The sequence below is a fragment of the Oncorhynchus masou genome, chromosome 19, assembly GCF_036934945.1.
Source record: "Oncorhynchus masou masou isolate Uvic2021 chromosome 19, UVic_Omas_1.1, whole genome shotgun sequence".
Lineage (NCBI taxonomy): Eukaryota > Metazoa > Chordata > Actinopteri > Salmoniformes > Salmonidae > Oncorhynchus > Oncorhynchus masou.
In genome coordinates, this window is record NC_088230.1 from 23849745 (window position 1) to 23862043 (window position 12299).

The window sequence follows — 12299 nt, forward strand, 5'->3', positions numbered from 1 at the left end:
AGAAGCATTTGAGAAACCTCTTCTGAACATTATACTGCTGTTGATATTTGCCTGGTCTTCTTCATGTAATCTTGTTTAATTTATAAATCCCTTCTTATTGTATTTTGAATGTAGCATAGGCCTACCTTAGAATAAAGCGTATAAAGTACATAAAATGTGTCTTTGGATATTATTATTTTTCTACCTCAATAATCTTGTGTCTAATCATATAATGGCTAGAGTTGAACTAAACAACCACAGGTACCCGGCTTCCAGTCCCATTGTCTGAGCTAGACATTTTTATCAAAGATGATCTATTATAGTGAGAAGACAGCTCCTCTAACGATGGAAAAGCATGTCCTCGAAGATGGAAAGGGGCGAGATCAAACCATTGAGAGGGCAAATACGCATATAAACAACAGGCACAATTTAGCTTTAGCCCCGCCGAGGCTGATTATAAAAGGATATTCCGGTTGTTAGTGGAAATGGAAGTGAGAGCGCGTGACGTCACCTCCGTTTTTGGACGTTAACAAGGCGACACTCTACGTCTTAACTCCTCGTCCACATTTTCTGGATTGGTTGAACAGTGCAGAAGAGAACCTCTCCTAACATTTAAAAACAAATCTTATCAAGGGCAGAATGTGTGGGATCTAGTTTCAGGAAGTTTTTTTTATGCTTGTTGCGTTAGGTTATAAAGTTGTTTTTTAAGTTACCGTAATGCCATATACGTCCAATTTATATATGTGCATTTGTAACAGCCAAACCATTTATGAAACTTCTATTCGTTCAAATAAGCAAGACGTAACAAATTAGCAATCAATTACATTTGTGTTGACCAAATTCGACATTCTCATTGACCTACATGCACAAATTAAATCCTCTCACTTCACCTCTTGCACTATGATTTGATCCTTGCTGTAAAGCGGCTTAGAGTGGATCATGTGACAAGAAAAACATGACACACCGATCAGGAAGCAGAGTGTAGGCCGATCAGACTGTCAAGACAGAAGTCATTAAGGTAAACGAATATTTAGTGTTCCCCGAAATTTGCCATCAGCAATGTTTGGATATGCAAATGATTAGTAAATGTCGACAAGCGACAATTAAGCCGTAATTCATGTAACCTGAAAGGGATTTTAATGTTTACTGAAAGTTGTCAGCATTTGTGCAACTGGAGATACAACAATGTATCTCTCTCTGTACGCTGCAGTATTTCCTTGATCTAAATGAACATGGCTACTTTACCATTCATGTTTTTAGCGTTTGATGAAATGTATATTATGCCATACGAGTAGCAAATAGACACAGTGGTGAGGGGGCGTATTTGACATTCATCCATGCCCAGTTATTCAGGCGTTCGTATTTCCGCATTTTTCTGGTCTAGTTTTTCAGGTTGAGGGCGTTAGCTTGCCCTGCCTGTGCTCTCTTCCAATGCCTGTATCTGATTGGACGGCTGGCTGATGAACTTCAACTAACCTTTTGCAGACTGTACTCTTGTGTACATTCATGTGTTTATCTTACTGATGGCCTATTATGTTCCTCAACATTCATGGTTTATTCACTTAAAAACAATTTTATACAAGCATGGGGTATTTTTCCCACTTTGGCGACAGCACGTATGTATGTCTATGGGAATGGGTGTCCATAATACATAAAGCAGGTGGGAGTGAATAGAAGTGAACTGAGGCAAACCATGTGAGTGACTGACAACAATACTTGCAACATTTTATATTTCAAGGTCTTGGGGAGACTCCCAATGTGTCAACGATGGCCTACCAGTACGGAAAAGTGCAGGACCCAAATGTGCTTACTCAGACGATAATCTCCAACATCCAAAAGATCGCACAACAAAGTAATTGATACACATGGACAAACTGTGCACACAACCACAACATGTAAATCAGTACAAACAAGTTTAGTTATATCCTCAGACTTTAGTAAGCCAATAGGGTACTACTATACATATCCTATGAGGCCTGGGGGTAGACTCAAATGTATTAACATATCTACATTATAATTTTTATTTTGAATGCATTTTCAAATGTAATGCTTTTCCTATTGAATGAACACACATATTGTTTTGTGTCACAATATGTGTGCCTTGTTTCTGCCAGCATCTGAAATACAGAGTATTGTGGATAAGTTGGGAACCCCACAAGATACAACTGAGCTCAGACAGCAGCTGTGAGTTCTGTTTTAATCAGAATAAGTCTCTTATCTGTAACTTTTAAAGATGTTTTTACATGCAGGTATATGTATTATAATGGAATGTTATCTAAATTAGGCTTTTGACTTTTCAAATGTAGGCAGCAGAAACAGCAGAATGTCAACCACCTTGCCAAAGAAACCGACCGAAGTGTGAAGCAATTTGGCTCTTTGCCTGTCACAACTGAACAGGTACTCAACACCTTTTTTGTACAACAAGCAACAAAATGTATAGTAACTACTGTCATGTGCAATAGCAGACAGAACATTATTCACACAGTAATGTGAAAACACCTAGGTGAACAACACCTCAGTGCTCATTGGTCACATGTTAGGTGGGCTGGCTTGTGTTGTCCAAGCTGGTCCTAGGATGACCTGTTCCTGAGTCTCAAGTCTCAGTCAACACAACTTGTCAATAAAAAATAATTGCACTTGTAGTAGTGCCCTCCGTTCACGTTTTATGAATGCATTTGTCATTAAAAGGGACAATCAGCAGTTGTTACATTAAGTCCATTTTTGGTTCTTGAAGAATATTACTTATACATGCCTCCATGAGTTTAGTTCAACGGTTGTTGACCTAAACCCCAAAATATAAGCTTGTTTTATTCCAATGTTTGTAAACAAAGTAAATGTAAACAAACACTGTATAGCATTAAAAAAACATGGTTAAAACCATAATTTTTATATCATGGATGGTCAGTCCTTGCATCCATATCTGTCTTTTAATTTGAGAGTGATTACATTTCCCCAGTCCCATCCCCTGCGTTATGCCCAAACAGTGTTGGGGAGTAGGCTTGTTTTTGTTTTAGCTGCTGATTGCCGCTTTGTATTTGCGTCTATTATCTTAGCCAACTTTCAACAAACTTAACCTGCATTCTCAATGTTTTACTTTTATGAGAATATAAATTGGATAACAATTTATTTTCAAAAGAATGTCATTTAAAAAATATATATTTCTACTTTGTCATTACATGGTGTGCTGATACTGTATAATAGGAAACGATAAGGTACTGTGTTTTAGCGGATTGGCTGCAGTTCTGATTTCTCTGGAACCCGCTGCCGTGGGTTTCCCTCTTTTACTCACTGCTCTAGGACTACTTGTTTGGCTGCCTGGTACTGTCAGGGTGGTTACTTTTGGATCCGCCTTTATTTATATATACTGCTGGTGCACTATTCTTAAACGCATTAAGACTTTATTTCCTGTTTTCGTAATTGTGCCTTCTCGTTCAAGGAAGGCCCAAGGCACACTGCATGAACATTTTTCCTGACAGCAGAAATCCAACAGTTTTGAAGGAATTTCTGTTTGTGTTTGGTAAAGAAAGCAATTATTGCATTCTTGTAGAGCTCACAAGGAAAGGTTGGAATGCACGCCATGGCAGGAATAAAACAATTCTTACAAACATCCACATTTTCTGTTTTTCAATACTGTCCTGGATGTTTAATTTAGACAATGGAAAGACAAATGATGGGTTTAATTGCAAACACATTCTAGTTGTATTACTTGCTAACGAAATTATATATAAATATTTTTCATATAAGTCTCACAATGAGTTGTTAGTATTTCACTTCTGCTTATGTAAAGTAGGACATGAGGGCCTGAGACGGAAGTCCTAAGAATAATTCTCTATCTGTTGAGATTAAAGAGTGATGCCTTGGCACAGTATCATGAACACTGTATGTGATGTTAACTCATTTGTTTACATATACCTCTCTTCTAGCGCCAGAGAAAGATCCAGAAAGACCGATTTATCAATGACTTCTCCAATGCACTGGCCAATTTCCAAAAGACACAGAGGCAGGCTGCTCAGAAAGAGAAGGCGTTTGTTGCCAGAGTCCGTGCCGAGTCCAGAGTGTCGGTTAGTAATCATCAAAAATGTACACAAACATTACTAGGTACAGACCAGAGGAGGCTGGTTGAAGGAACTATAGGAAGACAAGCTAATTTTAATGGCTGGAATGGAATTAATGGAACTGATTCAAACGCGGTTTCCATGTGTTTGAAACGTTTCATACTGTTCCACAAATTCTATTCCGGCCATTAGAATGAGCCCATCCTCATATAGCTCCTCCCACCAGCCTCCACTGGTACAGACCACACCTTCAACATTAACGCTTTTGTTTAATGCAGGGAAAGGTTTAAAGGTACTGGATGGGGGTGTGCGTGTGTTACGTTACAGCCTGAATCGAAAATGGATACGAAAAAAAAATCTTTGTCAATCTACACACAATAAATACCCCATAATGACAAAGCGAAAACAGTTTTTTATGCAAATGTATTAAAAATGAAAAACTGATACCTTATTTACATAAGTATTCAGACCCTTTCCAATGAGACTCAAAATTGAGCGCCTGTGCATCCTGTTTCCATTGATCATCCTTAAATGTTCCTACAATGTGATTGGAGTCCACCTGTGGTAAATTCAATTGATTGGGCATTTTTTGGAAAGGCACCTACCTGTCTATATAAGGTCCCACAGTTGACAGTACATGTCAGAGCAGAAACCAAGCCATGAGGTCAAAGGAATTGTCTGTAGAGCTCCAATATAGGATTGTGTCGAGGCACAGATCTGGGGAAGGGTATCAAAAGATTTCTGCAGCATTTAAGGTCCCCAGGAACACAGTGACCTCCATTCTTAAATGGAAGAAGTTTGGAACAATGAAGACGAAACAAAATGTGGGAAAAACTCAAGGGGTCTGAATACTTTTCAAATGCACTGTGTATATACACATTTAGTTACATTACAGCCTTATTCTAAAATGTATTATATTGTTTTTTTTCTTCATCAATGTAAATGTGATGTTTCAGTTTATATTTTTAATACATTTCCAAAAATGTCTAAAAAGCTGTCTTTGCTTTGTCATTGTGAGGTATTGTGTGGAGATTGAGGATTATATATATATATATATACACACACACACACACACACACGTTCATACTTATTTAATATTTATATATGTGGACACCCCTTCAAATTAGTGGATTCAGCTGTTTCAGCCACACCCGTTGCTGACAGGTGTGTATATAATCAAGCACACAGCCATGCAATCTACATAGACAAGCATTGGCAGTAGAATGGCCTTACTGAAGAGCTCAGTAATTTTCAACATGGCACCGTCATAGGATGCAAGCTTTTCAACAAATCAGTTTGTCAAATTTTTGCCCTGCTAGAGCTGCCCCGGTTAACTGTAAGTGCTGTTATTGTGAAGTGGAATCGTCTAGGAGCAACAAGAGCTCAGCCGCAAAGTGGTAGACCACACAAGCTCACAGAATGGGACCGCGGAGTTTTAAATCATCTGTTCTCGGTTGCAACACTCACTTCCGAGTTACAAACTGCCTCTGGAGCAACATCAGCACAAGAACTGTTCGGCGGGAGCTTCATGAAATGGGTTTCCATGGCCGAGCAGCCGCACATAAGCCTAAGATCACCATGCGCAATACCAAGCGTCAGCTGGAGTGGTGTAAAGCTTGCCGACATTGGACTCTGGAGCGGTTGAAACTAGTTCTCTGGAGTGATGAATCACGATTCACCATCTGGCAGTCCGATGGAAGAATCTGGGTTTGGCGGATGCCAAGAGAACGCTACCTACCAGAATGCATAGTGCCAACTGTAAAGTTTGGCGGAGGAGGAATAATGGCCTGGGGCTGTTTTTCATGGTTCGGGCTAGTCTCCTTAGTTCTAGTGAAGGGAAATCTTAACGCTACAGCATACTGACATTCTAGATGATTCCGTGATTTCAAATTTGGGGAAGACCCTTTCCTGTTTCTCACGTGACAATGCCCCCATGCACAAAACGAGGTCCATACAGAAATGGTTTGTCTATGTGTTGAAGAACTTGACTGTCCTGCACAGAGCACTGACCTCAACCCCATCGAACACCTTTGGGATCAATTGGAACAGCGACTGTTAGCCAAGCATAAACGCCCAACATCAGTGCCCTACCTCACTAATGCTCTTGTGGCTGAATGGAAGCAAATTCCCACAGCAATGTTCCAACATCCAATGGAAAGTCTGTTATAGCAGTAAAGGGGGGACCAACTACATATTAATGCCCATGATTTTGGAATGAGATGTTCGATGAGCAGGTGTCCACATACTTTTGGTCATGTAGTGTATATACAGCCGTTGATTGGTGATAGGAGGAGTAGTCAGTTATTTGGCTGTCGAGAGGGGAGGAAATGTAAATGTTTCAAGTGTGGTCTTTCCTCCCAAACTGTAGTCACTTTACACATAAAGCCATAAATTAGAGAGCATCAGACTGACTGTTCTGTCCACCCTCAGGGTGGCTATCCTGACGACAGCTTTGGAGGAAATGGAAACGTCTTTGAAAGGTCAGAGTTCAGCATTTCAGTGGTCTCGTGCTTTTTGAGTGAAATAGTACACAGACATGCTGCACTAAACATACTGTGCAAGCTGTTTAAATACATCCCACTGTCTGTTGCCACATAAAACTGCATGCCGACAACAGAGGAAGGAACCACTGTAGACACTCATATTTAATGAATTTACCCAGAGTTCATAATCCTGATTCCTCTATTATTGCCTACAGTTGTGGAGAATGTAAACATCCTCTTTTACAGTTAAGATAATATTTTTTTATTTGGTCTATTGGGGTTTAGCTCTTTTTTTTAATGTCCTGACCTTTTGTTCTACTATGAATCGCTTAACCATTAAATGAATATTCACATACAAAACCCACAGTTGACTATTCTCTAACTGCTAGTTTATCTAAACATCCACTTTAGTGTTAACATGTCAGTCTTTATAGGCCCATCTCTCCCTAGCCCAGACAGACGTAGTGGGAGGTGAGTGTTTGCTTTGGGTGGTTCACCACGTCTTCCCCATGTCTGACTCTACAGTGGGGGGCAGGCCCAGGTCCAGTCACAGTCCCAGGAGGTGGCCATCACTGAAGAGGACCTGCAGCTCATCCAGGAGAGAGAGACTTCCATCAGACAGCTAGAGGTGACAGCACTCCTATTACTCACCATTAGTGAACAAGATTCAGGGTTAAATTCTGATTTTGCTGGATGTCTTTCATTCCTTTAAATGATCTTATACCATAAGCCATACAGTAATCATAGCTTATTTGGTCCGAAGGCTATTTTATTTGCCCCACTATGTTTTCAGATAATTATTTTTTTACATAATGGACTGTAAAAACACCCTAAAATCAGCTCCAAGTGAATTTAACAACAGGTGTAAACCTTACCGTGGAATGTTTACTTACAAACACTAGAGTTAAGAAAATATTTACTAAAGTAAAAATATGAAATAAAATCAAAAAGTAGCACAAGAAAATTACATTAGGAGGCTATATACAGGGGGTACCGGTACAGGTTAGTTGAGGTAATTTGTATAGTGACTATGCATAGATGATAAACAGCGAGTAGCAGCAGTTTAAAAACAAAGGGCGTGGGGGTCAATATAAATATTCCAGGTGGCCACTTGGGGGTAGCAGCTGTTAAGGAGCCTTTTGGTCCTAGACTTGGCGCTCTGGGACCTCTTGCCTTGCGGTAACATAGAGAACAATCTCTGAATTGGGTGACTGGAGTCTTTGACCATTTTATGGGCCTTCCTCTGACACCGCCTTGTATATAGGTCCTGGATGTCATGAAGCTTGGCCCCAGTGACGTACTGGGCTGTACGCGCTACACTCTAGTGCCTTACGGTCAGATGCCAAGCAGTTGCCATACCAGGCATTGATGCAAATGGTCAGGATGCTCTTGATGGTGCAGCTGTAGAACTTTTGAGAATCTGGGGACCCATGCCAAATCTTTTCAATCTCCTGAGGGGGAAAGGTGTTGTCATGCCCTCTTCACAACTGTCTTGGTGTGTTTGGACCATGATAGTTTGTTGGTGATGTGGACAGCAAGGAACTTAAACCTCTCGACCTGCTCCACTACAGCCCTGTTGATGTTAATGGGGGCTTGTTTGGCCCTCCTTTTCCAATAGTCCACAAACAGCTCATTTGTCTTGCTCACATTGAGGGAGAAGTTGTTGTCCTTTCACCACACTGCCAGGTCTCTGACCTCCCTATAGGCCCATCGTTGTTGTTGATCAGGCCTATCACTGTTGTGTCATCAGCAAACTTAATGATGGGGTTGGAGTCGTGCTTGGCCATGCAGTCGTGGGTGAACAGGGTAGTACAGTAAGGGACTAAGCAAGCACCCCTGAGGGGCCCCATTGTTGAGGATTAGCATTTCCAAATCTGTTCCCAAGTATTCCCACGCATAATAGAGAGACACGTGAACTTATACCAATGCACGCGAGGTTTGAAATTAGTATGTTTTAGTAAAATATTGGGCTTCTTGCTGTCAATTTGCAGTTTACAAATTACTTGTAATTATGTTCTGGCCCCCCGACCATCCTCTCAAGAATAAATTGGCCCGCGGCTGAATCTAGTTGATGATCACTGCCTTATGCTATCCTGCAAATCACACTTACATAATGGATTTATATCCAGTCTGTTTAATTTGTGATGTTGTCTGTTTATTCAATGCTTGTTTTCACTTTTTTCAGTCTGATATTACAGATATAAATGAAATATTTAAGGACTTGGGAATGATGGTCCATGAGCAAGGGGATGTGATCGGTAAGCATACATTCAGTCATTTACTCCTCTAAACTTCTGACTCTCACTTTCAAAACATTGACAGCATACCCCTACAGGGATCAAATACTGCATGTTTAGGAGTCTTTATGGAGAACAGTCTAATGAGTGTTCTGTGAAAAGAGGATGACAAACAGCTATGCTAGCTAGACACACACGATTATGTCCCACAGTTAAAACTGAAGGGATGTTAACGTGATAATGACATTATTTGAGAGGCTAGTCATCGTCATGGTGTAAGTCAAATGTTCTAACTTTTTCAGCAATATTTTCAAGAAAATATTCAACCAAAACTGAACCTCTGTGAGAGAATGACCCTTTCACTGTGCATTTATACCCCTAGACAGTATAGAGGCCAATGTCGAAACTGCTGACCTTCATGTTCAGAATGCCACCCAGCAGTTAGCACAGGCTGCAGACTATCAGGTAGGTAACATAAGAATCATTATTTTGAGGGTGAATAAATCAGAATGCTTTTTCTGTATATTTTACAATACAATTTTCTTATAACGTTAAGTGTTTCTTTTGCCCCTTTCAGCGCAAATCTAGGAAGAAGATCTGCATTCTCATTGTCGTTCTGGCGGTTCTTGCTGTTGTCATTGGTTTAATCATCTGGGCATCAGTCAAAGGATGATGATGCTTTTCATATACTCTTTGGTCCTGGCATTTTATTGATTATTTAGGACTAAGTTTGAGTTACAAATCTCATGGCCATAATACTAAGAAGAATACACACAGCATAGACCTGGAATAGACTTCTGTGATACAGTACCTGCTAATTATTATGGACTGTAGCCTAGTCTATGCACCAGAGGCCAAGAATTGTGCAATGCTAAGTAATATCTTGCATCACTTTTGCTGTCAAGTTCCTCAGTGCTGGCTTATTCTTCTCTTCAAGCCTTTATTTTCTATGAAGCAATTTATGCATTTTTATTTAATCTCACAAAGATTCTCACTGTATAAATACATATGTACAGTGCCTTCAGAAAGTATTCATACTGCTTGACTTATTCCATATTTTGTTGTTAGTCTGAATTCAAAATTACTTAAACTGCTTTTTTTCTTCACCTACCTACACACCATATCTCGTAATGACAAAGTGAAAACATGTTTTTGACATATTTGCAAATGTATTGAAAATGAAATACTGAAATATCACATTTTCACAAGTATTCACACCCCTTAGTCAATACATATTTTGAATGACCTTTGGCAGTGATTACAGCTGTGAGTCATTATGGGTAAGTCTCTAAGAGCTTTGCACACCTGGATTGTGCAATATTTGCAAATTATTATTTTTACAATTCTTCAAGCTCTGTCCAAGTTGGTTGGTGATCATTGCTAGAGAGCCATTTTCTTGCCATAGACAACTTAATCGACAACTGCAACTAGGCCACTCAGGAACATTCAATGTCCTAGTGTCTGTTGGAAAGCAGACGGAACCAGGTTTCCTCTAGGATTTTGCCTGTGCTTAGCTCCATTCTGATGTATTTTTATCCTTATCTCCGTATTCCTTGCCGATGATGAGCATAACATGATGCAACGTTTTCTGCAGTTTTACTTTAGTGCCTTATTGCAAACATGATGCAAGTTTTGGAATATTTGTATTCTGTACAGGCTTCCTTCATTGAGGTTAGTATTTTGGAGTAACTACAATGTTGTTGATCCATCTTCAGTTTTCTCCTACCACAGCCATTAAACTCTATAACAGTTTTAAAGTCACCATTGGCTCCATGGTGAAATCTCTGAGCGGTATCTTTCCTCTCTGACACCTGTAACTTTGTAGTGACTGGGTGTATTGCACCATACCAAAGTATAATTAATAACATCACCACGATCAAAGAGATATTCAATGTCTGCTTTTTATTTTTACCCATCTACCAAAAAGTCAGAGTGGACTTTTAGTCCAACTCAGGAGGTGCGCACACCACTCACCTCTTCCGAGTATATTACCCGCTAATGTTCAGTCTCTGGATATTAAGGTTGAGTTCAAGGCAAGGATTTCCTTCCAGAGAGACATCAGGGATTGTAAAATATTCTGTTTCACGGAAACATGGCTGTTGGGATAAACTGAGTCCATTCAGCCAGTTTGGTTCTCAGTTCATCGTGCAGACGGGAATGTATATCTCTCCAGGAAGAAGGGCGAGGGTGTATGTTTCATGATTAACTACTCATGGTGTGATTGTGATAACGTACAGGAACTCAAGTCCTTTTGTTGACCCGACCTAGAATACCTCACCATCAAATGCTGACCGTATTACCTCCCAAAAGAATTATCTTCGGTTATAGTCACAGCCGTGTATATTCCTCCTTAAGCCAACACCATGACGGCCCCCAAATAACTTCATTGGACTTTATGCAAACTGGAAACCACATATCGTGAGGCTGCATTTATTGTAGCTGGGGACTTTAACTGAGCAAATTTGAGTAAAAAGTTTCCGAAGTTCTATAAAGGCTTTTCGCTACACCCGCAATAACATCTGCTTAACACTTGTATGTGACAAATAACATTTGATTTGATAGGTGCCCCTCTTTGTGAGACATTGGAAAACATCCCTGGTCTTTGCGGTTGAATCTGTGTTTAAAATTCACTGCTCGTCTGAGGGAATTTACAATTATCTGTATGTGTGGGGAAACAGAGATGAGATTCAAAAATGTTAAACACTATTATTGCACACAGAGTCCATGTAACTTAGTATGTGAATTGTTAGGCTCCCCATAAGAATGGGGATGAATACTTGTTGACTCAAGACATTTCATTTTAAAATGTAATACATGTTAGATTTCAGGCTGTAACACAACACAATGTGGAAAAAGTTGAGTGGTTTGAATACTTTGACGGCACAGTACGGGTTATACAATTATTGTGGAACTGTGAATGTTTTTGCTGCCTCAAATGTGATCTGTTTTTATACAGCTCTTTCCGTTTTCACTTTCTTCAATAAAAAGCAGTGCAGCACTAGATGCAATGAGCTCTTAATTACTGGCTTCCCTTTTTCCCCCATTCTGACCTTTGCCTACTAATCATCATTCTTCTTTAATTCAGTGTGATTTGGGCGTACTTTTGAAAGTTGTGTAGCCTATCTGCTTTGTGTTTTCAATGGAAATGTTACATCAAAAGTTTACTATTTTTTTTAATATATACTTTTTCTTTTTGATTCTTGGTCTTGTCCAGTTTTTCTGAGGGAGGAAGCTTTACTGTACAATATACTCCTGAAACATGATAAATGAGCTGAATCAATAAAACCCTGATTTGTGTACTCAATCTCAAATGCTTAATTGCATTTTTCTTGTTGAACAAGGATTTTAGTGAAAATGAGCATATACAAATTTCAAGACATTACCATTTTATGCAGTGGGTGATTTGATTTCCTCACCTCATCTTGCATGTATGTGTGTTTCTGGAGGAGGAGCAGTTCCTGGAAGTTTTGCCAGTTTTTCTCACTGCAGTTGATCTCTTGACAGATGAGGCTGCATGTACAGACTGGATGGCACAGATACATTTA

At 39.7% G+C, this 12299-nt stretch overlaps 1 protein-coding gene across 1 annotated transcript; it reads left to right on the forward strand.

Moving 5' to 3' along the window:
• Positions 1–854: 854 nt before the first annotated feature.
• Positions 855–12058, forward strand: LOC135506029 (syntaxin-7-like). Its single transcript, XM_064925386.1, has 10 exons — positions 855–997; positions 1718–1831; positions 2094–2163; positions 2286–2376; positions 3903–4040; positions 6465–6514; positions 7043–7145; positions 8703–8775; positions 9137–9219; positions 9332–12058. The coding sequence occupies exons 2-10, from the start codon at positions 1747–1749 to the stop codon at positions 9425–9427; spliced, it is 789 nt and encodes a 262-aa protein (XP_064781458.1). The 5' UTR covers positions 855–997; positions 1718–1746; the 3' UTR covers positions 9428–12058.
• Positions 12059–12299: the final 241 nt, after the last annotated feature.